At 44.6% G+C, this 27,662-nt stretch overlaps 1 protein-coding gene across 3 annotated transcripts in view; it reads right to left on the bottom strand.

The window, feature by feature from the left end:
• The window catches only part of LANCL3 (LanC like family member 3), a 398,209-nt gene that overhangs the window by 315,519 nt on the left and 55,028 nt on the right, over positions 1 to 27,662 (bottom strand). For all 3 annotated transcript variants that reach the window (XR_011284080.1, XM_069639247.1, XM_069639246.1), the window contains exon 2: positions 20,724 to 20,847. Coding sequence is in view for 2 of the 3 variants with exons in the window: in XM_069639247.1 (XP_069495348.1) it covers positions 20,724 to 20,847 (124 nt within the window). In the remaining variant the exon portion in view is untranslated. The remainder of the gene's footprint in view (positions 1 to 20,723; positions 20,848 to 27,662) is intronic.

The raw sequence follows: 27,662 nt of genomic DNA on the forward strand, positions 1-27,662 counted from the left end.
GAGGAAATTAAGGATAAAGCCAGGCAACTTGTAACTCCAGCAGACATACAGAATTGGCATCTGCAGGGAAAGGACTTTGCAGTAAAGGACAACTTATTGTATTTCCAAGAACGATTATACCTACCCAGCACAGATTTACAGAAAAAAGTAATCTCTTGTTATCACTACTCTTTCATGGAAGGTCATCCCGGTATAGCCAAGACCTCAGAAAAGATCAAGCGCTACTTCTGGTGGCCGTCTTGGAAAAAAGATATCAGAGACTTTATAATGTCCTGTGGAGTATGCGCCCAAAACAAGAGTCAAAAGGAAAGACCAGCAGGCCTCTTACGCCCTATTGACATCCCACCTCGCCCTTGGCATACGCTTTCTATGGACTTCATCACCGATCTACCTCCATGCTCCGGATACAATACGATTCTAGTAATCGTGGACTTATTCTCCAAGATGGCGCATTTCATTCCGCTCAAAGGCTTGCCAACAGCAGCAACTCTGGCCCGAGAATTTCTCGAAAACATCGTCCGACTGCACGGTTTTCCTTCGGTTCTAATTTCGGATCGAGGTAGTCAATTTATTTCTCATTTTTGGCGAAGTTGCTGTCGGTCGGCTCATATTGATGTGAGACTATCGACCAGTCACCACCCTCAGACCGACGGACAAACCGAGAGGACCAATCAAACTCTGGAACAGTATTTACGCTGCATGCTGCAACAAACTGAAAAAACTTGGAAAGATATCCTTTGGATAGCCGAGTATGCCTACAATAACTCTGTCCATTCGGGAACTGGGAAAACCCCGTTTTTTCTTTTGTACGGCAGTCACCCTCGAACCTCGGAGTTGGATCCCCTCCAAGATCTTGAAACACCAGCAGTAGACTACCTGCATTCTACAATCACCCAAGCCTTTAAGGAAGCTGTTTCTCACCTTCAAAGGGCTAAAGAACAATACAAGAAAGGAGCAGATCAACATCGGAAGGAAGCCCCTCACTATCAAGTGGGGGATCAAGTCTGGTTATCCACCAAATATCTATCTCTAAAAGGGCCACGCACATTCAACCCAAGATACCTTGGTCCCTATTCCATCACTACCATAGTAAACCCAGTAGCGGTCAAGTTGGACTTGCCCCCGCACATGAAGATACATCCGGTCTTCCACGTCTCTCTATTAAAACCCGTGCAACCTCAAACCCGACTAACCAAATCTCCAAAACCTATCCTAGTGGATGGAGAACTCGAGTTTGAAGTCAAAAGCATTCTGGACTCCAAGATCTCCAAATCTAAACTATTCTACCTAATTGACTGGAAAGGCTACGGCCCCCAAGAGAGATCCTGGTAACCTGCTGAATATGTCCACGCTCCTCGCCTAATCAAAAGATTTCACCGAACATTTCCTGACAAGCCAAAACCCCCGGAGAAGCCCGGTTTGGGAGGGGCCTTGAGGGGGGGTACTGTCATGATCTCTGCTTCCAAAAGGTCAGGGTTTTCCCAACTCCCTTGGAAGCAGATCCATAACCCAGGTCCCGAGTGCCAACCAGTCCCAATTGGGACCTTTTGGACCCAGTCCTGGCGCCAGTGGCACCAGGCTCATAAATGTGCCCAGTCCCAGCGCTGGAAGCGCCGGGCTCATAATGCTTGGGTGGACTTACCTTCAGCAGACCATGCTGCTTACTTGCCTGCCAGTTGAGCCTCTGATCCTCTTCTGTTTGGAACTACTTTTCCTGTTGGGTGGGGCTGGAGCCACTCCCTAGATTCAGAACACTGGAACTCTTCTGGAAGGCAGGAACTCTTTTCTTACCAGGAACTCTTTTCTTACTTAGGCGTGGCTGTGGAAGGAGACACCTAAGCACTACAGGAGGCTATTTAAACCACACCCGGTGGATGAATCTTGCTTTGCATTATTCTGCAACCTCTGCAGCAGAACGCTCATCGCGTCTTCTGCATCCGGTCCTGGGCCTAAGGAAAAAGGCTTACCATCCTGAATCCAGTCTTCAGCAACACCTATAAAGACAAGAAAGAACAGGTTAGCATTCCGGCATCTGAAAGGCAAAGGCTTAACTACTCTTCGTGCGCTCTGGAGGTCTTCACACTGCATTCCGGCATCTGAAAGACAAAAGTTTACCAACTCTTCGCACGCTCCGGAGGCCTTCGGCGCTGCATCCCGCATCTGAAAGACAAAACAAGGTGCGTTTAAAGACATTGGGGAACTTTAATACTCACGTGCCATTACTCCTTTCCACATCTAATCCAGTGGGTATTCCGGCACCCTGCAGCCGCTCCGAACTCGTACCTGCTTAAATAAAAGACAATTAGAGCGCATAGTGAAGCAGGCAACAAGCGCTTACTTACGTGCTTCCAGGCGCTTCTATTCATCACACGGGCTCCATCTTCAACTCACTTCAGCCTGTCATCCGCCATCGCCGGAACCCTGCAAAACAAGAGACATCATTACTAAAGACTTTAAAGACATTTGAATGACTCGAAACTTACCGTTCGTGCAGTAAACGACGGACAGCAGTCCTCTGAAGTCAAGAGGCCTGCGCTACCTATCCAGTGAAGAAACTGGTTACAGCACCCTGCCCCGAGGCAGATGGAGAGCTCGGCATTCACTTACCTAAGGTGAGAGCGTTAACCTTTGGGGGTCTACAGGAGAGGAGAAGAGGAAAGAGATAGGGACACCCCAATAACCCCAGTTCATTAACCCCATATTTTCTATCTGCAGACATCTTACTCTACACGTCAGGCATACAGTGCACAGAGGTCCAGCCCAAAGAGCCAACCGGGTGCTACACATCACCTTCGAAGATACGGTAGTCGCCCAGTCAAGACCGGCGCCTCTGCGAGAATCAGGTGAGCGTTACACCCATTAATCAGCAATGACTCCTCTATAAGGGCAGAGCCTTAGTAAATGAATTACGACTCTATGCTTAGTCCATCAGCCCAAACTCAAGGTTAAAGTTGGAAGTGAAACCCAGCAGGGAATTACCACCAATAGGCTCTTTAGGTATAAAACCTAGCCTGAAATTACCCTCTGTGGGATCTACTCTCTTCTTGAGACTTCAGTAACCTCCAAGGAAGATAGCTCAGAACAGTCTGAGATATCACAGGAAGAAATAATTTCCCTGAATGAGTCCTAGGAGGAGATCTTCTTGATAGAAAAACCAGAACCCCTCTTGCCCATTATTAACAACATTAGAGAAAAAAGTTCTTGAGGTCCTCTTTTCCCCCCTTACTTCTGTCAAAATGAACCCAATAGAGACCCTATTAGAATGCCTGTCTGCTCACCAAATACAAACAGACACTAGATTCCAGGAGTAGTTGCGAGGGGAAGATTAAGCCTCATTTCAAACCCTAAACCCTCATGGAACCACTTTCTTTAACGAAATTAAGCAAGGTTTGTAACATCGAATAGGACAGACAGAATGTTTTTACTAGCATAAGTTCCGAGAGGTAAAGCTGAACCATAATGAAACACCCTTAGAATTAGGGGCACAAAATCAAAACACGCTGACTCAGTGGTTGGGGGAAAAGACCTTACCTGAGGTTATGGAGGCCTTAGCCCTCGAAAAATGGAATAGTTTGTCCTCCTCCTTACAAAAGAGCCCCTTCCCATGAGGCCAGGGAGGTGAGGCCGCTACTCGAAACTCCCCCTGGGGGTGGTTCTCAGCAGGAGGATTTCAGGGTAAATGTGGTATTCCAACCCTATACCCACCTCGCATACATCCACATATCCCTTACACCCCACGTCCATGTTACCCAACTATCCTATGTATGTGCATAGAGCAGATGACCCAAGTAAAACCTATGCGACTCCAACTCAGACGAAGAAGAGGTGCAGAGCCATGAAGAGTACTTGGTGGAATGGTAGCTTTCCGCAGAGGCAGGACTGGGAGGTTAGGATAAACACATAGGAGAAAGAGGAGAAGAGACAATAACCTGTGCATGTATTCTCAGTCGGAACAGCACCTTTTAAGTGATTGTCCCGAAGTACTCGCACGACGGCCGGGAAACGCTCGTCCTCTGAACTATTAGGGACAAGTTACCGAGGAGGGTCACCGGGTCCCTATGTATCAATGTCCATAAGTTCAACAACTCCATCAGAAGACAATCGCTTGATGGTGGTAGCTGTACAATTAGCCTTCCGTAAAGAACACTTTGATCTACTAGCCCTTATAGACTGTGGGACCTCTGGTTGTTTCATGGACACAGTATGGGCCAACAAGTCAGGAATCAAGCGACGAGAGAAGGAGGTGGATCAGAAAGTGGAGGGTGTGGATGGCAAACCCCTCAGTTCAGGTCTCATCACACACCTCTCCACTGAAGGAAATGAAGATTTTACAGCACACCGAGACTATTCAATTTGACCTAATAAGAGCTGCCCACTTTCCGATCATCCTTGGAATATCTTGGCTATGGAAATACCTTACAGAAGAGCAACGGACTCTATTTCGTCAACCATCGCTTATATTTACCTGATCAGAAGACCCGCCTGAGAGCCTTACGATGGTGCCATGATAACCCAGTGGCAGGACATAGGGGAATTTCTAAAAAATCCAATCTTTTTAAAAGGCAATTTTGGTGGCCTGGTATGGTACAAGAAGCTGCAAACTATGTCTCATCCTGTCCAGTTTGTTGCAGCGCTAAATATAGTACACAAAAGCCAGTGGGCTTCTTTCGGCAGGAACCCCCACCTGACAGACCCTGGAGCATTATTTCCACGGACTTCATTGTTGACTTATCTCCCTCGGAAGCATGCTCTTGCATTATGGTTACCGTAGACTGCTTCACTAACATGGCTCATGTTTCCCCCCTATCGGGTCTTCCGTCAGCTGCAGAGATGGCATCTGTTTTCACCAAGGACATCTTTCGTCTACATGGGTTACCTAAGAAGATCATATCAGATCGAAGATCGCAGTACTCTTCCCGTTTCTGGAAGACACTTTGTGATACGTTGGGTATTGAGAGGGCTATGTCTTCGGGGTTTCACCCACAGACCAACGCTTCTTCAGAACAATATTTATGATGTTTTGTGAACACCCAACAGAACAACTGGGTTTCATTATTGCCCACTGTGGAATTTGCTTATAACAACTCTAGACACAGCGCCAGTAGTCTTAGTCCGTTCTATTGCTCGTATGGTTTTCATCCCAGCTTCATCCCGGACTTGAATCTTCCCTCCTCAGCCATGCCATCAGTTGACGCCATCTTATCCAATATAGCTGCAGCACATAAGGTCGCCTCTGACAGCCTACAGACAAGTCAGTTACGATATAGTCAGCAGAAGAATCCTCACCGACTTCCTTCCCCTGTATGGGACACAGGAACGAAAGTATCGTTGTCTACTAGATATTTACCTCGCTGGTTGCACCCCCTCAAAATTGACCCTGAGGTATCTTGGTCCCTTTGCCATCCTGGACCGTCTAAACCCAGTTTCCTATCGCCTCCAGCTACCCAAGCATATGAAACATATTCATCCAGTTTTCAATCATCCCAATTAAAGGTGTACCAGGAAGATCCCTATCAACGTAAGCTACCAAGATCACCTACAGTACGAGATGATGCTCCTGAAGAGTTTGAGGTGGCTACTATCAGGGACTCAAGATATAGAAAGCGCTGATTGGAATACCTGGTGCATTGGAAAGGCTACCTACACGCAGAGGATTCCTGGGAACCTGTTTCACATATCCATGCCCCTAGGCTAGTGCAGAGATTCCATTGCGTCCATCCTGGCAAGCCTGGGGGTTTTCCCCTTGGGAGGGGGCATACTGTCATGCGCTTTGTGCGACCTTCATCATGGCGCTTGTGGAGTAGATGGCGGCTTTTCCGTCATTAGCTTGTTCCACTTTCCTCCTTTCACTTCCTTGTTTACCGGTCTAGTTGTTTTCCTCTGGTTGTTTTGTTTCCGTTCTTAAGCCCTGCCCTTTTTTCAGTTCGGAACGTTGCAACCCTTCGCTTCTTGCTCCCGGTACCTACGCTTTTCCTTTTTGGATTTCGCCTCGGCGGCCTGCCTTTTTTCGGGTCTCGTCCCGATTGCTTTCCCTTCCTCCCTTGCTACCTTCTGCTTCCTGCTCACCGTCACTGTCACTGTCTTCCTCTAGACGGGTGTCAGTTCTTCTACCTTACTTTCGCCTTTGTTTTTCCTCGGTCCGGACTCCGGTATTACTAGCCGGGCCAGTGTTTTTCTCCCACCTCTCTCCTTACTTCCCCGGTGCTTCCTTTTCGGTCTTTCTGCTTCCGCTACCTTCTCACTCCTTCTTACCTGCCCTCTCCCTTCCCTCTTCGTCCTGTTCCCTTCCTGTACCTTCGTTCTGGTGTGTGCTCTTTACCCTGCGTCAAAGTACCGCCATCCACGTTCTTCAATCACGGAAGTCTCCTTCTTCCGTTCAAGTTACCTGCTAAGAAGAACAGCTAAAGAAATTATCCCTGACTCTCCGTTCCTTCGAGACTCTTCTTGCTACCTTCCTCCATGGTCTCCGATACTGGAACTTATCTGCACCCTGCCTGCACCACCTACAAGAGTTTTCTTTTAGCATTTGCTTTTTTCCTCTCATTGGACCCTCCGGGGGGGGGGGGGAGGAGGAGTCCCCTGTATCCCTGTCCAGTTAGGGTGCCAGGGTGGCTTCCATCTGGGGACAGCCTTGCCTCTACTCACGTAAAAAACCACGAAAGAAGAAGGAACAAAAGAGGAAGTCATCATCTGAAGAGTCAGGTGAGGATGAGTGGAAATTGGGAGAGCGTGGGAGGTCTGGAGTTGACAAGATGCAAATATCTTAGAATCTGGATCTGAAATAGCAATAGGTCTATAACTTTCTGGTGAGATTCTTGAGCCTTTCTTATATATAGGAATCACAAGCGCTACTCTCCATGACACAGGTATCGATTTGGTTAGTAGTATATCTTTAAATAATATGTTTAGGATATTTTCCCACAATAATATATCAATTTTTAAAATTTGGTTGGATAAGTTGTTAGGTCCCGGGGCAGCTGACTTTTCCGATTTTCTAATTAGACTAGCAATTTTGTTAACTGAAATATCTAGAGTCCATGCTTGATCTTTTATATGTTGGACCATGTCATCATCATTTCTGCTAACACACATATTAATAAAATGGTCTTTCCATGTTCTTTCACTAATTTGCATGAACAACATGTCTTTTTGTGTTAGCTGTATGTCATTAATCATTAACCAGAAATTGGAGATATCTTTTCCTTTAATTTTAGAAAGCATTTTCTCTCGATCTGCTGCTAATTTGCCAGTTTAAATACGGTTGTTTGATCATTTTTATCTTCTTACTTGCTTCACCTTTAGTATATACAGAATTCAATGCAGCTCGAATTTCTCGTCTCAACTGTTTTTTTCAGTTTTAGGGTCTCTATATCAAAATCATGCACGTGTTTGGAACTGTGTTTCATAATATTCTTATTCATGCATGTCTTCAGTGTGATATCATTGACATAGCTGGTAAAAATAGTTGCAGATAAATTAGATAAACATTCCTCATTAGTCATAGCATCAAAGTCTTTTAATAAAACAGATGTACATGTTTTTGTTTTAGCATAAAACCACCGTATTCGATTGCCTTTGACATTCACAATTAGACCTTCATTGTAGGTTTCAGTTCGTCCTACTGTATTCGTATGTATAATCTCAATCGACAGAAGATTATGGTCACTAGTAGGCATTTTCTCTACAATGAGATTGGGAATGTATTTATCGAAACCATTCGTCACGAAAATATAGTCTAAAATCGAGGTGCAGCCTCTGGCATTCCATGTGTGTGTAGTATTTGTTATTTTGACTAGGCCCATTATTTCAAGAAAGTTCAACCATATGGCTCCTATTAATTTCGCACTACCATTAACAGGTCTATTTGTTACTAGCAGATCCAATATCACACATTAGCGCATCAATCTTATGGTATCAATGTCACAGTCCACATTTAGGTCTACGGTTATAATTACCAGCCCATTCACACAAGCTCCACGCCAGGCATCAATTTTCATAGTTACATTATTTAGCTCTTTAATCAACGGTGTTTCGGTATATATTTGAGAGGATTCCAATATTCATTAATAATATATATCCATGATATTATCCAATCTTCATCTTACATGTCACAGATAGAAAGGAGTTCAAGCTTCACCATTCACTTGTTTTATCAACTTCCAGTGTCTGTTTACATGTAATTAGCAAACCTCCAATTGGTCTACCTTTGGGCCCTTTAATGGCGGGTAGTTGCCAAATATCGAAACCTTCCCATACCAGAGGCATAGTAGCCCATGTTTCTTGCAATAGCACCAAATCATAAGATTGCAAGTTATCTGTAACTTCAGTGTTCTTAAGCAAATGAACATGCCCTCTCGAGTTCCAGCTTGCTAGGGTAGATTTCCCAGCATTGCTAGAGGGGTTTCGCCAAATCTTTCAATGAGTTAATAGCTTCCCTAAGAGCAAGGGTCAACCCTCTCCATTCCTGTTTGTTACTGCAATTATCAACCACATTGTTCCCATTATTTTTGTTTGGATCTATTGCTCTTTTATCAGCCACCTTACTTGCTGCGTAGTCCCCATTAATCTTTTGCTCAGTCGGAATGTATTGATAAATATCGAAGCCTCTCCACTGTAGTGATTCAGCTTCTTTCATCAACAGATTTCTTACCAGAGGCGAGGGGATTACCAAACGTACGTAGTCTATTTTTTCTATTTCTGTGTGTTTATAACGCGCCGACAGCCCGCAGGCATCAGGGCGCAGTGAACATCCTGATGACAAAGGAGAAAGCATGGGGAGTGAGAAGACCTTTAAAATACCAGGCATATCAGGTCTATTGTGAAATGCCCAGGAAGAAGACGCCCTGGATTGTCTGGGAGCTATTGAAATAGGTGGGTTTTCAGTGATTTCCTGAAATTACTGACATTTTCTTCCCGTCTTAGTTTCCATGGGAGACTATTCCAGAAATTGACTGCTCTGATCGGGAAAGATCTACCTCCACCTGCTGCTTGTTTGGCCCTTGGGGTGGCCAGGAGGCCTATATTGGCTGACCTAAGATTTCTCCCTGGTGTGTAGAGTGAGAATTTCTCTTTGAAGTACCTTGGCGCCTTGCCATATAGGCATCTATGAACAATCGTCATGGCCTTAAAATTGACTCTCTCTTCAATTCTGAGCCAGTGGAGATCTGTCCTTGCAGCCGATATGTGTTCTCCGTATTTGGCTTTCTTGACAATACGAACGGCATAATTTTGCATGACCTGGCATCGTTGCAGGTCCCTCTTGTTGGCACCCACTAGTAACGCATTGCCATAGTCTAGCCTGGACAGAATGATCGCTCTTGCGATGTTTGCCGCGTTTGCTTCGCTAATATATGGTCTGATGGCTCTCAGCAGGCGCAAGTAGTATGCATTATTTTTGGATAGATAATTTACCTGCGCTTCAGCCCCCACTGATGCTTCTACCATCATCCCTAATGTTTTAACGAGATAGCACTGGAATTTTGGCTTCTTTTATAATGAATTCCCTGTATGGGACTCCTAACTTGGATCTAACTTGCTGGGATCCAAAGATCATGAGCTCTGTCTTGCTATTATTTAGACACATCCAGTTCCTCTGCATCCAGATGTCAATGATCTTATAAACCTCCTCTATTTTAGCGCTGTCTCTCGTGTAATCTCCTGTTAATTCGAAAACCAGCTGTGTGTCATCGGCATAGTTTGTAAAGAACACACCAATGCTTTGCAATAGGTCACAGAGGCTACGCATGTAAAGGTTAAAAAGCAGAGGAGACAGACTGGCTCCCTGCGGTACTCCAAATAAAATAAGAGCTGCTTCAGAGAATTTATCTCCCCAGTGGATACGTGCCTTCCTATCACTTAGAAAGGACGCTATCCAAGCCAGTGCTGATGGGGAGCAGCCTACAATTTTATCTAGTGCAGCTTGTAGTAGTTGGTGATCCACTAGATCGAAAGCTGCGCTGAGGTCCAGCAGCATGAGCATCTCAGCTTTGCCCTGGTCGATCAGCTCTAGCATGTGGGATTGTAAGTCCAGCATGGCTGACTCCGTACCATGGGCTGTCCTAAAACCCGATTGCTGGGTGTGTAACATCTCCAGAGTTTCTACATGTTTTTGTAACTGATTCGTGGCGATTTTGTCCAGAATCTTTAGTACAAAATTGGAGTTTGTTATCGGGCGTAAGTTGCAAGGATCTTTCGGATCCAGACCCGCCTTTTTGACCAGAGGAGTTATCGTTACTTCTTTAATGATGTTTGGTATTTTCCCTTCAGAAAACGAGGCATTTATTATTTTGGTGAGGGTGGGTGCAAAAGGCTCTTTATTATCCAAAATGATCTTTGTGGGCAGGATGTTCTCCGCACAGGATGTAGGCTTCATTTTGGACAGCACCTGACAAAAATCCTCCTCAGTTATGGCTTCAAACAGAAAGCTTTCTCTATTTCCTATTCTGGGCTCTTCAGTAGTGCCTGTTATTGGGCTGGTGGACTCCCTTGCCTGTATTATGTTGGTTCTAGCTTTTAAAATGTTTGCAGCAAAGGCTTCTTGTACTCTCTCGCAGTCTTCTTTGGATGGGTGAGAGTGCCTTGGGTTTGTCAATTGACTTGAGAATATCAAAGAGTTTGCTTGTGGAATTAGCAGCTGACTATTTCTCTATTGTAATAGTTTAATTTGGCTTCTTTGACTGCCTTTCTATACTCCATGTCCTTACATTTCCAGTCATTTCTATTCTCTTGCAATTGGTTCGGTAGCCATACTCTTTCTTTGGCACGCTTCGCTTGTTTCAATGTATTAATTTCATCATTATACCATTTGCATTGGTTATTATTTTTTCTAACTGACTTGTTTTTCAATGGGGCATACTTGTCAACTAATGTTTGCAGACTTGTAGAGTATTTTGCTAGCATAATCTCACAGCTGTCATTTTCAGTAAATGATTCTTTGACTTGCTGTAAGCAGGGTTTAAGTAGTTCTGGTCCTAAATTCTTGAAATTCCTGCTCCGAATTACTATATGTGGGTTTTCCTGTCTTTTAGGAGGCGGTTCTAGTATTATTTCGAAAGAAACCTGACTGTGATCAGACCAGATACACGGCTCAGTGGCAACGTGCTCTGATTGTATGCTGTTAGTGCAAATCCAGTCTAACTGGTTTCCTTGGGGTTTTGTAGGGTTATTATTAATTACATGGAAACCCGTATTATTCAAGGACTTTTCTAGTGCCAATGCTTCTTTGTCCACCGGATCCCCCCTCCACTTGTTCATATCACCTACAAGAATAGTAGAGGAGTTTGCTGAGGTTAGCTTACTAATTTGGCTGGAAATCTCATTTACAAAGTCAGAGGTTAATGCAGGGGTTCTGTAAACCACAATGATATGTAGACAGTTGTTGGGTGTGTAGGTCAGTTTTAGCTGGATAGCCTCACAGCCTGTGCATTCAAAGCTAGCTTTAAAAAGCTGTAAAGCTTCTTTTGCTATAACTGCCACTCCACCGCCCTGTCCCTTGTCTCCGTTTTTGTTGTACATAATGTATCCCTCTGGGACGGCAGTTGAAACTACTGGGCCAATAGGCTCCTTCAGCCAGGTTTCTGTTAGGCAGAGTAAGTCCAAATCCCTCTCTTTTATGAGGTCGTGGACGCTGAGGGCGTGTTTACTTAATGAGTGTGTATTAAGGAGACCTATTTTCAAGCTTGTGGGGTCAAATGTGTGATCTTTACTCTGCTTTGCCATGACATGTGGCTGTTTAGTGGCGAGCTCTGTACTCCCTAGACTATGTTGTTGAGATGGTGTATGGGGGAGTTGCAGCAGAACAGCACTTTCCAGCTTGATTTTCCGCATTAAGGGAGTTTCCCCCACATCTCTTCCTATAGCCTGCCCACTGGGTACCTGAGAGTGCTCTGTAGGCAACCAGGTAAACAAGTTACTGGGTGATACAGATTTAACACAACACAACTAATGTATGACTGGTTTTCCTGAGACTACCTCTCTTACCTCAAGGAACCACTCAGGGAGCAACCACCTGGCACCTCCTTGCACACACTGAAGCAGACTGTGCCTGCCCGTGAGAGTTTGAGGAGAAATTTGATTGGAGGACTACAATCCTGCTGGGCATTGTAGTTCCTACCATCTGAAAACGTGTGCCGAGGGCAGCGTTGCAAGGAAAACTACTCGCTTTGCTTGCAGTGAAAACAAGCGGCTGTCTTCATAATCAAAACAAGGTAAGCACAGCAAAATGATTAGTACAAAGATTTCAATGATTTACAAAACGCAAATTACGGCACTAACTGGTAAAATCTTAAAACAACTCCTAATTAAAACTTAATTAAAAATATCTGACCTAATCCAACTAAGAATCTACATGCAGTTATTTTCAAAAGGGTTCTAGTTCCAACAGGACTGGCACTCTGCTTTTGTGCTTCTAATCTTTGTTTGTGTATAAAATCAACAAGAGCAATGTCAGCAGATGATATCAATGACAGTGCAGGAATGGCTGCAAATAACGAAAGAATATATGGGCGGTTCAGGGATATGTGTTTCCCTTCTCCGAACAAACTTGTCAGTATCAGACTAGGTATATCATTTAAGGCCGGTTTTCTCAGATCTTGCATATCATTTACCAGATCAGGGCGTTCATAGGCATCTTGGTAGTTCATATCAAAATCTCGAGACGGGGCCTGGTTATTAGCAGTCATTTGCCTATTGTTCTCCTTACTAAGAAGATTATCTTCCAAAAATATTTTCACAATAGTATTACGTCATCTTTTCTGGTTCTATTGGTCACATCATTAACCATATCACCCCTGTGCGTATGATGTACCATATTTTAGCATCACTTAAAAGATCTCCCTCATGTAGTTTACCAGTTTCCGACACAGGCATATCAACATTACCCAGAGTTGGAAAATCATCCACATGAGGAACTGTAGTAAAGCAACCAGCATAAGATTTATTGGCTATGTCATCGTCCTTGAGCCATTGCTTGTCACCTAACCCAGTATTCACCGTAGTTGGCTTACACTTTGGTTCTTGACACAGAGTATTTTTATTTGCTTCAGTTTCTCTGTGTGTCTTGTGCTTAGAATCGTTGCCTATTATTCCTTCAATGGTTGCAGGTTCTTTAGCAACTATATCAGCATTTGTTTTTGAAGTAGTCGAATTTAGAGTTGCAAACAAATTTGCTTTAAAGATCTAAAAATATCCACCAAGCCAGACTTCAGAGATGACAGCTGTGAAGCAATATCCATCGATTCATTTTTCTTTTTCATCTCCTCAGAGATAGAATTTTCCGCTTCACAATAGCCATCCTGCATCAGTTGCATAGCGGGTCTAATCCCTTCATTACTTTCTTTATTTGCCCTTGCATTTAAGGTTATCGTTGGTTTTGGTATATTAATGGTTCCAACAATCTCATCTCTGGCCTCTTCAATAGTATTTTTAAATGCAACATCTCTTAAATACTTTCGAGATGATTTATTCAGATTTTTGTTTTGATTCCCAGAAATCTGTTGCCCTTTTTTCTTTTTATCTTTTTTGTTATTCGCGTTAGTGATGTTTTTAGGTGCAGTAGTAGAGACACCCTTGACAACTGGAGGCTGCTGTTGCTCTATAAACTCAACAGAAGCCTCTATAGCGTCGCTCCTCAGTTCAGTCGATTTCATATGACTTTGGGAGTCATCAATCATGATTATCTCCTTAGAGAGTTGGAGTTCCGTTGTAATAAAGGAGTCTTTACGATTCACTACAGTAGCAGCACCTTTAGCTAATGTTAACAACATGGCAAGCGGATTTAGTAACATATCATTCACTTTCAATGGTACCTGTTGCACGGACATGTTAATTTGTGTTAAGATCTCCGTTTGTCGTCTTAGTTCACTAAGGATCAGTCTATTAAAGATCCTCATCAAAGTACATATGTCTCTATTACTTGGTGTCAACTACAGTATCCTTCAGCATATCACCAATCACCTTTTCTTGATTGTCAGGGTTATTATCTAAGTGAAGGAACTCCATATCAACCGTTTGGAAAACACTAGGAGTGTCATCAAACGAATGATTATCAATGTTTAAATCAATGTGAGTATTGATCATCTCTCTCCATTGACGTTTTAATATCTCTTTCTCTGACTGAATTACCAAGTCTTCAGCATAAAGTGATTGCAAACATTCATTAGATTCAGAACACTTATTTAATCTCAACTGGTTAGAGCATATTTGTGCGCATTGTAGTAGTTCTTCCTCCTCAATACATTGAGGTGGGAGAGGTAATGCAGCCGCTGGTGCCAGACTTGCTCTACGAGTAGTAACCGCCGAGAAAAAAATCGGCACGCGGGTCCTTCATAATATTAATGGCTTTGGAGGTTTTACCCATCATGAAAGGCTGTCACAGCACAACTCATAAAACAAAATAACACATTCCAACAATCTGATTAATATAATTTTCAAATTTCAATTACTGGCATGTAAATCCAAAGTACTTTTTTTTACCTTTCAACTTGCAGTAGCAACACTAAATGTGAAGGGTTTCAAACTCCCACACCTCCCAGCCTAACAGCCCAACAGCCACAATTCCAATGCACTTCGGATGCGCGTGCACCAGTGCTTAAGAGGAAGTGGCTGTGACTGGAGGGGGGGCAGGAGGGCTGGTGAAAAGGAGTAGCTGCAACAGAGTAGAAAGCGAGTTTTAGTGTTGTTGCTTTCTCTCACAAGACAGCAGCAAGACCCGCGGTAACCCCGCGGTCTTGGTTAAAGATAGAAAAAGCAAAACAAGAAAAAAAAAGGGAGAAAAACAGCAAAAGTACCAAGTCCAAAGTCCAGTGGGTAAATCCCACACGTCAATTCGAATCCGGCGCGTTACAGCAGCAGATTGCCTTCCTCTTGCCGAAGGGACTATGCAGACGGGAAACCAACAGACATTCCAGCCCAACAGTCACCCTTCCAATGCACTTCGGATGCGTGCGCGAGATGCGTGTGCACCAGTGCTTAAGAAGTGGCTGTGACTGGAGGGGGGCAGGAGGGCGGGTCAAAAGGAGGAGCAAGTCCAAAGTCCAGTGGGTAAATCCCACACATCAATCCGAATCCGGCGCGTTACAGTAGCAGTTTGCCTTCCTCTTGCCGACGGGACTCTGCAGACGGGAAACCAACAGACGTTCCAGCCCAACAGCCACACTTCCAATGCACTTCGGATGCACGCAATATAATATAATGTGTGAAATATAGAAGCAGCTGATGAAGCATTTTTGTGTGAGGCACCAGATGTATCTCTTTGGATGAACATGCGAGCTGAGCGTTTAAGCGGGTATTAGTGAAAGAATTTCTGAAAAGTGGACTATGGAAAATAGTGATTCTTATTGCCCTTTGGATGGGGATGGTGGATGATCAGTGTGATAGAGCTGTCTGCATTGACAACAGACTATCAGAACATTCTGGAAACTGTGGGTCGGAGGAGCCAGGCCACTGCTCAGACACTGCATAATGGACTATTGTTCAAAGGATCTTCTTCTAAGTTTCAATTTGGTCATGGAGGTCATACCCTTTAAAGATTGAGGTCTTATGGGTGGGTCAGGTTATTGCAGAATTGGTCTGATAGCGTAAGCATATTGGTCTGTTGAATATCTTACAAAATAATAAAACGGTGTGTTTTGCTATTACCCTAAATTGATTTGTGTGGTTCCATTTTCTCCTAGAATTTGGTGCCACGACTTAGACTTGTCGTACCACAAGATAAACTAGCCGGCTTTCTGACCGCCAAACCAGTGGGTTTTTTGTAACAATAATAACTTTCTAAGAACTTATATGACACTGAAGTACTTATTCAATTCTTAAAGAATTGTGCAAGCTTGAAGTAGGATTTATGTAAGATCTTATAAGATATAAGAAAATCAATAAGAAATTGTTGTATCGGAAGTGGTCGTGATATAGAAACATAATTTTCTGATTGTAAAATGCAATGTCAGGTTTAATGCTCAGTGGGCAAAATCGGAATAGTATGTTTGATATGTTTGGTGGGGTGAGTGTGAGTTTTTAATTCTCAGGGACACTTACCAGAGTTTTCCGATCCCATACTCTTTTTGTCCTCCAATGGGCAGCAGAAAAGTGGAGTTTTCCTTATATATGGGATGAATGATGATGAGTGACTTTAACATTGTGGGCATCTAGTTTTTTTTAAAAAGGATAAAAATAAATCATGGGTACATAACAGTCCAAAGAAGTGCTGATGCCACCTAAAGGTACACCTTCACATTTTATGTATCTGAGGTAGAACAGTCAAACATGCAAATATTTACAATAACAACGTGATTTTAACACAGTAAATACAGGCATAACCACTTCCCAGTAGAAGGTATCTTTCATATTGACAGGCTAGCCACTTGAAGCGCGAGATAGAATCTAAAAGAAGAATAGTCTGTCCAAAGCAATGAGGGGTATATTCTGATCAGTAAAAAGCGGACTCAGAGAGACAAAATGTTTCTCAAATTAGGGGATTAAATGCTGTAGACGAGAAGTTAAAAACTCAGATAAAAAATCTAAGAAATAAGGAACAACCAGGGAAAGAAACAGGGTCAGCACCCACCCTGCTGTAACTTCATACTAAAATAATCAGGATGAGGAAATGGTAGAGGAAACTAGAATTCTTTACTAGTACGTGGATTGCTCTTCGGCAGAGCGAGCAGGCAGTGGGGTAACAGTGCCCAACCAACGGCTGCTATTACAATGACTAGGCCAGCCCAGACTTCTGAGCCTCAGGGGCCCCCAAAAGCTGGTTATTGAACAGCCTATTTTACCTCACCGACCAACTGCTCCTCAGTTTTCCCCCCAGGTGTTCCCAACTAGCAGACGTTGTGACCCATTGAAGTACCACCTGCACATTCTCTGACACACTTGTATGGGCAGATGGCTGCTATCAGGTTCTCACACATCCAAGTCTCATCCCCGTTTTCAGCTTCGCTCATTTCGGTAGGCACCAATGGCAGGAGAGACCCATCTTTCAAGACACACTAAGATAACTGATGTGGCCTACAATTGACGGAGTTGAGAACTTGGCTACCATACATGTGCCATGATCCCTTGGAGATCTTCGGAATCTCAAAGAATTTCCAAATATTAGAGAGGAATCTCAACATTTTGCTGAAAACACCATCATCTAATGCCATAACCGCACTTGGGCTGATATGAACCAGCTCATGAGGGTCATTATGCCAGGGAGATCAGACAGACCTATCCAACAAGGATTGGGCCAAATGAAGACCCATGAATAGATATGGAACTGGAACAAGCCAGCAAAAGGCTATTTATGAGGTACGCAAAAGGGAAGACAGATTGTTCACAACTGTAAGCAGAACCACAACTGGGGAATCACTAGCGGACTATTTAGACAGACTACAAAATGCAATATTCAGGTATCCTCAAACCAGCAAACATTGAAGAGGGGGCAGTAGCTCACGCCTTTCTTACACAATTTCAACCTAAACTCTGGCAGCAGCTCAAAATGATCTGTGTTGTATGCCAGACCAAACACCTCTCTGAGCTAGTGATGGTGGCAAATCATTGTGTCGCTTGTCAGGAACAGGAAAATGAAAATATTGAGAATAAGTGTATGGCTTTACAACTGTAAAATATTCAAGGTCAAATTCCCAAAGGAGAAGAGGGCATTTCCAAGAGTAAAATAAAGTGAAGGGTCGGGAAAGAGACAAAAGTGCTCTGAAGTATTACCAGCAGGGGGCTCCCTAGCTCTACAGCCTGTAATTCTAGCAAGCAGTAGCGCCACGGGATGAACAAATGCCCAAATCGACCCAAGCAGAATGTACCACCTTCACACTTGTTTCTAAATCTGAGAACCCCTATATTCAAGTCAAACAAGCCAGAACCAAGTGCTGCAGATAAAAATCAATACTGAGACAGCCTGAGCGATAATCTCATCATGATCCCCCTGGTTCCAGTAGGTCAAGATGGCCTGTATGTGCTGTCTGGGTGGGAGAACAAACCATTTTATGTTTAGTAGATATGGGTGAAGTAGGTAAGCGATCCATTCCGAATGTTTCCCTGACATCCATTTATCATCAATGGCTGCCAATGCAGAAGGCATATCCGATACATCAGTGTCACACTTAGTCATTGAACCATTCTCTTTTATCCTAGGAACCATTACTGACAATTGCATATTTGTATTGATTCAATCACCTCCTCGTAGCCTACTAGGGAGGGACCTTCTATGCAAAATAAATTATACCAATCATTGTACCCCGAATGTAGTGTTCTTGGATACCCAAGGAAAACAGTGAAGCAGTGTTGGTCCTCTTACAAGTAACATCATCAACCAGTTCAGACTCCAAAGACATGCATTTATTGCTTGAATCCAATGATTTATTGGCTACAATCCCAATGCATGCAAAAGATTTGTACTGCATGCTCAATGCAGAACAAGTTTGAATTAATATAAACCACTTTGAATGCTTACGCAGAATTCTGCAGTAAAAATTCACCAGGAAACTCCAACATCACCCTCAGCAATTGCCTTACCCGAATAAGCAAGTAGATGATGGCCAGATAAACCCAGACAAAATGGAAAAAATAATACTCTCAGCCGACGCCACACCTGAAACACTGCTACCGAGGTATTTGGAAATGGGTAACTGCCCTAAACCATTCAAATTAATCAAGAATATAGGCATATTAATGGACAACAAACACACGCTGGAACCCCAAGTCAACAAACCAGTAAAAAAAAATGCTTCAACCATCTGCCCATTATATGACGCATTAGGCCCTACCTCTCATTTGCCCACAGAGCGCTGGCCGTCATCTCCCTGATTCTTTTAAGAACCGACTACGCAAACAGCATTTACCTAGCCGGACTACCTCACAAAATCATTTCATCTGCTCCAAAACACAGCAGTTAGAGTACAACTCGGACTCAACAGAAGGGTCTATATCAACAGCTTTCAGAACACTCCACTAACTATTATTCCAAAAAAGGATCCAGTTTAAGGCCCTCTACATTGCCCATGAGCACTTGAAGGTCAGGAGCAGAATTCCTCAAATCTCACCCTACCAACGAACAAGTGACCCAATATCAAGAAACAAGAGCCTATTAGAAACCAGAAGATTATGCAGCGAACAACAAGAAGCTTCCACCTTTTCCACACTGGTGGCCAAACACTGGGACGCCATAGGCAAGGGAAATCCGCACCTTACGGGGCACCTTGAGATTCAGGAACATTCAACAACCTGACTCCTCAATGCTTTACAGGCAGAAAGTACAACCTACACCCATCAAGCAGCGGAAAGGACACTCCTCAATAGTTCAACTTTCATGCACAGACACAGCCTAAGGGAACGCCATACTATCTCCTGGCCGTCCACCTAGAACACAACATACAACACTCAGGAACCTATAATGGCTAGAAGACATCACACCGAGGCATGGCGAAAATCATAAGAGAATGCCTGCCCTGTCTCCCAGAATATCTAAACCTCAACACAGGTCATCTTCACATATCAACACACTGAAGCCAAACACCTCTCACTATAACGCAATCAATGGCAAGACCAATCATTTGAAACCCCCAAGAACACTCCCTACTATTTGACTAACTCTCAATTTCTCTTCCCTTTACTAACCACACACAAACGCAAACCAGCCACACGGACACAGTGCTAAAATAAAAACCTCTCCCCCAACTTTGGACATCCCAAACATATACCTACAACCAACTTGTCCGGAAAAGGCCAAGGGTATCTCCCTCCTAAACTGACATCCTGGAATAGCTGCTTCCTCATGCGTTTGCCTTGTTCAGAGTGTGCTTTTGTGTTCCTCCTTTTATCTGTGTGGGGAAATGTGATGGAAGTTAGGTGTGTGTAGTTATCAGTAATTGCCTGACTCTGCCTGACCCTTCTGTTGGGACATGTCAAGTATACGGCTCTGGTGTTAGTCCGTTGTCGCTCACGGTGAAGTGCCCGTGAGAAAGTGCTTGTGTCGGAAAAGGGGAGAGGGGGTTGAGTTTCTAGATATCCTACCTGGTAGGATCGGTTAAAGGTGTCATAAGGAAGGGGATACCGCGTCTCACCCTTCAGTGTCCCACTTCCACTCCCCAAAGACCCTCCTATCCAGGTGATCCTCCCGCACTGTTCCACCCCCAGGAACCGGATCCAATAGGCTGTGTCCTGGCCACCTGGATGACAGATCCCCAGGGGCTAGCAGGTGAGACACCTTTAGGTGTCTCACAATAAATAAGTGACAGGATCAAGGATCTCCATTCAATGAAAATACAAGCAATAGCTCACAATGTGGAAATCAAAGCCAGGAAGTACAGTAAGAGCATAATTAGTGACATGACACTCTTACATTTTATTACATGCATTTATAATACTTCTTAGCATTTAGGTTAAGCCACAGATATGCACTACACTAGGCACTGCAACAAAAAAAAATATGTAGCATGGTCACTTTTATGAGACGCATAAACAATGGATTCCCTAATACAGCTGGGTAAATTGAGTCACAGGAAGTCATAAGAACAGGGCCCAGGCCAGATCGAGTGCGCGCAGAAGTGCCAGGTCGACTATATGCAAAATACTCATTAATGCTGACTCTTAATCAAGCGATCTGATCCTAGATGTTTACCAATGACATGTTGCTCTGTTATGTTGTTATGAATCTTAGAATTGAGTCTTTTGCATGACTATGAAGTATGACAAGGGGACTATAAGGAAGACAGAACCAATCATGCTGCGCTCACCCAAATATTCAGTTCCATAGTAGGAGTACATGAGAGGGAATGGCTTCCTTTTCTTCTTTGAATATTGTTTCCCAGATTCAATGATAGTCTGGCAGATTGCTTTGATCTGTGCAGGAGTCAGCACCTACAACAAACAGCAAAAGAACAAAAAATTATAGTTTGCAGTGCTGTTCTTCAACCAAAGATCACTTAATCATGCGTGAACAGTTCCCAAAGAATGTATCTGCCAAATCTCAAAGAAGATCAAATATAGAGTGTGATTTAAATGCATCGAATTAAAAATATTTTATGTCTTATCGTTCAAGGGAGCAGATATATTGCCCATTGTTACGACAAGGCAACTGACAAGTCTCCAAACCACACTTTGCGTGTGCTGTTTGACAATCTTCCTCAGTTTTAAGGCTAGGGTCACTTTAATAGCTCCAAGTCAGTTTTAGTAAAGCTGTACTCCATTGTGCTCTCTTCAAATAATGCCTCATAATATGGTGGTGTAAATTATTGAGTTTTGGTTTGCTGCAGTTGTGGGCATTACTGGGATGGGCCTGTTAATAATGCCTCCCAGTTGCATTTCTGTTACTACCAATTAAGTGGACTAACATAACAAATATGACTAGGCAGCAGATGGATAATTCAACATTATTACCTGTGTGCGTGCCAGTGCAAAAAGCAGACAATGAAAAAATTAGCAATGAATGCGTGCAGGTTCATCAACCTGTACAATACTGTTGTGCAGATTACCAGATTACCAATGCTCCTTTAAAACAAAATGTAAAATGTGGCCCCACTACCATATCTGTGTTTCCCTGTAATGTCTTCCAACCTTCCGCCTCCCCCTACACCCTACAGTGCCCTACCCCTTGCCTCTATGCCCTCCAGTTGTTTGGGGATACTGTTGGTTGAGAATATTTACAAATGTGCATTATCTTGCATGTCACCATACTGTAAATAGGTGGTTCTGCACCTTAGCAAACTAAATAGAACTAAAACTGAAAAAAGTGAAGGATATAATGTGTCTGCAAAAGGATGAAAGATGCGGAGTGAGTAGCACATCCAGCCTCCTCGTTAGATAACACCTTTTGATTTTTTTACAGATTCATTGTTCCATCCAATCTATTACCTAGCCCACACCTTTCATCCTTTTTCCTCCATATTTTATTCTGTTTCATATTTTTCTTGTTTTCTCTCATGTTTTTATCCAACCCTCCCCACAGGCCACACATAGTAGTGAGTGTTTTGTACTATCCACCTTATCATTCCTTCTATACTTACACAGAAAGGTATGTGTCTGTTTCCCCGCTCAATGTTCAGCCCTCTTCTCCTCTTTTCCTTACAGCCTAATCTCACTTTCCCCATTTTAACCGTGTGGCCTAGCATTTTCTCTTTCCACTTCCCCATGATGTGGACCTTACTGATGTTTTGCAGAAAGCATCCTTCCCTATTTCACTCTTCCTCGCCCGCCATGTGTAATGGTGGCTGCATTCCTGGATTGATTTAATGCTCACACCAGAAACAGGAGACAGGGGCGCCTGGTCTTACATGGTCTCCAGTCCCACCTCCACACCAACATCAGGCTGGATGGAATGTGAAAAAGGGGACAAAAAGACAGAACTTCCTGGCCAAGAATTGACTGTGCTGTGGAGAAGACATTCAAAAAAGAAAAACCGTGAGGGGTGCTCAAGATCCCGAGCATGATGGCCGCTTCAATGTGAAGTTCAGTGAAAAAGGAGCTCTATCTGTGCATCTGCCACCAGCCTCACATGGTGACTTTATGAGCTGTCTGCTCGGGGTGTGCACCCATTCAAGTGAGTGGTCCAGGGGTGCCCGTTTTCGCATAGAGCACAGTGACGGGAGACGAGAGCTCCAGTAACCGGGGGGTTCACAGCCGCATGGCCAAGTGGTGGCATTTGGCGAGGACTCGGGCAATGACACTCAGTCTCTCCTTCCATTCCCCAGTCTACACTATGGTTATCTCAATCTCTCACATTTTCTATAACTGCTTCTCTACCACCTATCTTACCCCTCTGTCTAAGACTGGAATGAAAATGTTCAAGAAAGATATCCCGGTCTACAACCCTGGCCTGCCTATTGTTGACACCTATGTCAATGCTTTGTCCAGGCAGACCCTCACTGATATCCTCTTTTTCATTCCCTCTCCATCCCATTGGTTTCCCCTCATGGTCTCGGTACTCTCCCCTTTCTCATCCTCTCCCATTAATGGTGGCACCCGCTGGGAGGTACTCTTGGTATCCGTCCTCTCCTCTAGGGTTCTCACTAATGTCTATCAGAATGGCACTGTCATGGCCCAGGGCTCTCAGCCAATGTCCTCCTTCTTGATAGGCATCTCCCGTCTCAAACCCACCGCCTTACCCCCTCTCCTGCCACTCCTCCGTCTGTCATCCCTCTGGCTCCTCTGCCATCTCTGACAGGTGTACCACACCCCTGTACCCATCCTCAGAAGACTTTCAAAAGTGGTAATCTGCTCCACTTAGCTACCCTCAACTCTCGCACTACCGTCAAACACTCCTCTGACATCTGCCACCTCCCTGAGGACCACAACCTAGATGTCCTTGCTCTCACTGAGACATGGTTTACGGACAGCTCTGACACGAGTTTTGACACTCACCTGAGGGCTACAAGATCCTCTCAAAGCTAAGGTTTAACCGACCTGGGGGCAGAGTGGCCCTAATTGTCCCCGAGTGGGTCCCTGCTACTATCATACCCACTCAGTCCTACTCCTCTTTAAATCCCTTGTCTGCAGGCTTGCTGTCTCCCCTGGCCTCTCTCTGACTCTGGCCTCCATCTACAGGCCCCCCGCATCCTCTCTGAATGGGATGACATCTCCTCTTCTCTTGTGACCTTATCTTCCAAGCTTCTCTTCCTTAGAGACTTCAATATTCACCTCGACTCCCATGATGCAGCATCTGGGACTATCCGCAACCTCTGTGACTCGTTTCCTCTCCATTCTTCCCTCTGATCCAACTCATTCTGTCTGATACACCTTGGATGCTCTCCTCTCCTCATACCTCTCCAAGCCTTTATTACTCCTCTCTCCTGGTCTGATCATGCCCTCCTTTCCGCTCACCTCGACCTCCTTGGTCCCCCGGCTAAGCCTTCGCCCGCACTTACAGGCTTCTTCTCCTTCATTCGACCGATGAAGCGAGTGCCGCTTTTGCTGCTTCCTTCACTCCACCTCCTACTGGAAGTGGTATGTTTCGAGCACATCCTTTGACGAACTGGCCTACTGCCTGCTCCAAAGGTAATACAGACTTGCCATCTGCTCTAAGAAGAGGGCCAATATCTAAGGCTGCGGCTCTGCATCTCCGCGGCCTCTAACAACATGGCTGAACTTTTCAAAATCTGCAAGGAACTCGACAACCCTACTGCAGTCTCCACTTCTCCTCTGCCCTCCCTGGCACTCTGCACTTCTAATGCCTCTCACTTAATCTCCAAAACTCAGGACATCCTCTCCTCACTCACCCCTACTCCACATCCCTCTACCTCTTCTTCCTCCAGGCCTCCCTTGGCCCCCCTCTTAACTCCACTTGTATTTCCGTCTTTTCCTCCCATAATACCCGACAAGGTTTCTAGACAAGTTTAGTTTAGTTTAGTTACATTTTTATAATGTGCTAAATTGCCCAAGGACCTCAGAGCATACAATTAACAAAACAAACAGTACACAAGGCTTTCTGGGGCCTAGGACCACACTATATCCAACTCTCTCTCCCTAAATATCTCCACACTAGAGCCCTTTGCTCATCTAGCTCCAACTCCCTGCTAATCAGATGTTTTTCCAAGCAGAGAGTGGGGGGTAGATCTTTCTCTTCCGCAGGTGCCTCCCTCTGGAATGGCCTCCCAGCCCCTCTCACACTTGATCCTGATCTCCTTAAGTTACAGAAGCTCTTCAAAACCTTCCTTCCCCCTCCTCCTCCCCTGCTAATTCCTCCTCCTCCTGAGACTGGTGGCCTGGTTCCTTCAGAGTCTTACATGATGCCAGGCCCTTTCCTGCCCACTCTACCTCTGCACTTATTCTACCATCCCCGCTCCTTCTAACCCATACCCTGCACTTACCCTGCACTTACCCTCACGCCCCCCTCCTGCCTACACTTAGCTGGTTGGCGTGTACTCTTGTACCCTTCCAGTCCCTTAACTTGCACTTAAATTGTGGACCCCTTCATTCTCTTCTTCTCCCTGGCCATGTCCACCTGTCCTCCCTGGCACACTCCTTCTCATAGGCCCTTCCATCCCTTTCCTGCACTACCCCATCTCCCTTACCCCCTGCACTTCTCACTACCGCACTTGCAAGATCTGAATGTCGCAAAGGCCTGCTAAGATCGCTACTTTCCTCTTTCCGTTTCCCCACTCTTCCTCCTGTCTTGCTGCGCCTCGAAACACTTGTATATAGGCGCATTACAAATGAACAATACATTTAAAAAAAATAACAATAAACGCGGGGTACCCTGGGGGCAAGTACCAATTATATGTCAAGGCATCAGAAGAGGCCCCTATGGGATTGATGGACACCAAACCACTTTACTGCAGGGCTGGATGGTGAAAATACATGTATCTGCACATGGTGCTGTCAGATGGTGCACTGTGGGTTAGGCACCTAATTGCCTGCTTTGTATTGTGGAGACTATTAAACCTTTGTATATGTACCCCTAAATGACTGCCACGATGGCTCAATATTTTTTTCAACAACTGAGTTCCTTAGACAGCTAGTTGCATAGGGTCAGCGAATGGTCCCTCTTGGTGGAGGCAGGATATGTCCACACCATTGCTGGGTCGTGTCACATCAGAAAGGCATCGGACTCGCTCACACAGTGTAGCAACCCTCGCCGTTATTCATAGCGAAATGGATACTGCTGTGCAATTTCAGGTGATTATGACAGAAATGAGGACTTTAAACCAGTGCACTCAGGAGACCAATCTGACAGTCCCGGATGTGGCAAAGGAGCTGAAAGAAATAAATATCCGCCTTAATGTTCAAGCCAAAAGAACCACAGGCAATGAACAGCACATCCGTGAGGTGGAGGACGATCACCATGAAATGGCGATGGAGCTTGACGCAGCGATTAAGTAAATTCAGAGCCTGGGAGCAAAATTGGATGACCAAGAAAATCACTCTCGCCACAACAATGTACAGGTGGTTGGAGTGCCCGAGGAAGCAGAAGGAAGTGATCTGGGGATCTGCACTTCGCTTCAAGAATCCTAGGGAGCTTATCGTTGAGTGCACCCACAGAGCACCCATCCCGGAACCAGCTAAGGACGAGACCCCTAGATCATCAGGGTGCATTTCCTGAACTTTCAACAGAAGCTACGGCTGTTGAAGGCCCATAGGCAACACAATACCATCCTGCTTGATGGCATGCAAGTGCGCATTTTCAATGACTTCTCGGCAGAAGTAGCGAAACGTAGAAGGGAATTCAATCAATTATTTGATGCTCTGAAGGGATCCATGCATTGATATTATTTGAAGTTCCCGGCGATATGGTGTTTTTAACTGGAGTAGAAATGGCACATGTTTGACACCCCCATTGAAGCATGGCACTTCTTGGCCTGTCATGATATTTTAAGTCCTGAGGCTATCTGTGACCTGGAACCACTGAGCTCCACCCCCACTGAGGGAAAACATGAGCATGACCCATCAGACTCGCAAGCTCGTTGGCAAAGAAAGGGTAAGCAACCCAGGGTCCGGCCACGATTGGCTAGCAATGAGAAGCACAGGCTCCATAGTGATGGACTCGGCAGGACGCTCTGAGTTTTTGGGAGACCCCTCTGGTTAACTGATATTGCCAAGCGTTTTCTCCCTAAACTGGCCCATGCAGATCAGACATGTTTCATCCGTAATACACACTTGTGTGAAAACATGAGATGATTATTGAACATGATAGTTGGAGGGGCTGACCCGGGGCAAGTCGTGTTATCCCTCGATGCCGGGAAGGCGTTAGATACATTTGAGTGGGACTATGTGTTTGTAATGATGTGCTCTTTCGGCCTCGAGGGATACTTTTTAGATCTGGTAAGGCTTCTTTATCACAATCCTAGGGTGTCAGTGGTCACTTATGGGTTTACTTCAGCTCCATTCACCTTACACTCAAGCACACATCAAGGCTGCCTGCTGTCGCCACTTTTATATGCATTGACTATCGTGCCGCTTTCGGCCAGAGTTAGACTGGATGCGGCTTTGAAGGCATAACTAGGGTCAGGATAGAGCATTGCATATCGTTATATACAGACAACGTCCTTTTGTACCTGGTGGAATGGTGGGATAGTTTGCCAAAGATCCAGTCAATTTTGCAGGTATTTAGCCTGTTGGCTGGATATAGGGTCAATTATGACAAGTCTGAGATTCTACCACTATGTATTGACATCCCTTGGGACCCTGGGGTAGTGGGGGGTAGCCCCATTCAGGCTGCAGAAGCATGCAATTAAATATTTGGGGATTCATGTTAGTGCTTGAGTAGATGAGCTAGATCGCATTCATTACTCTCTGCTGCTATCTAAAATTCAGGTGGACTTGATTAGGGGGAATGTCCTCCCTCTCTGCTTGTCAGGAAGAATAAATGCAGTACAAATTAACACTCTCCCTAAATTGGTCTACCTGGCTCAGATGATTCTGACCCCGATACATATGAGACAGGATCTGGACGGACAATAGGAGAAATTCATCTGGAAGCATAAGAGGGCAAGGTTAAAAGTACAGTGGCTATACACAGCCAAACCAGAAGGGGGGTCTCACTCTTCCCTCATGGCAGGCCTACTTTCTGACAGCACAGGCGTGTTGGATCAAGCAGTGGTTCAATCCAGATGAGGAAGCATACTGGCACCGGGCTGAAATTGGTGAATCTCCAACCACTCACACCTCAGGAGGCCGTTTCGATTCTGTGGACCAGCCTCCTGCGCTGTATAAAGAGACACCCCAATGTTGATGTTACACTG

This window comes from Ambystoma mexicanum, chromosome 7q, assembly GCF_040938575.1.
Source record: "Ambystoma mexicanum isolate Mex_15411 chromosome 7q, UKY_AmexF1_1, whole genome shotgun sequence".
Lineage (NCBI taxonomy): Eukaryota > Metazoa > Chordata > Amphibia > Caudata > Ambystomatidae > Ambystoma > Ambystoma mexicanum.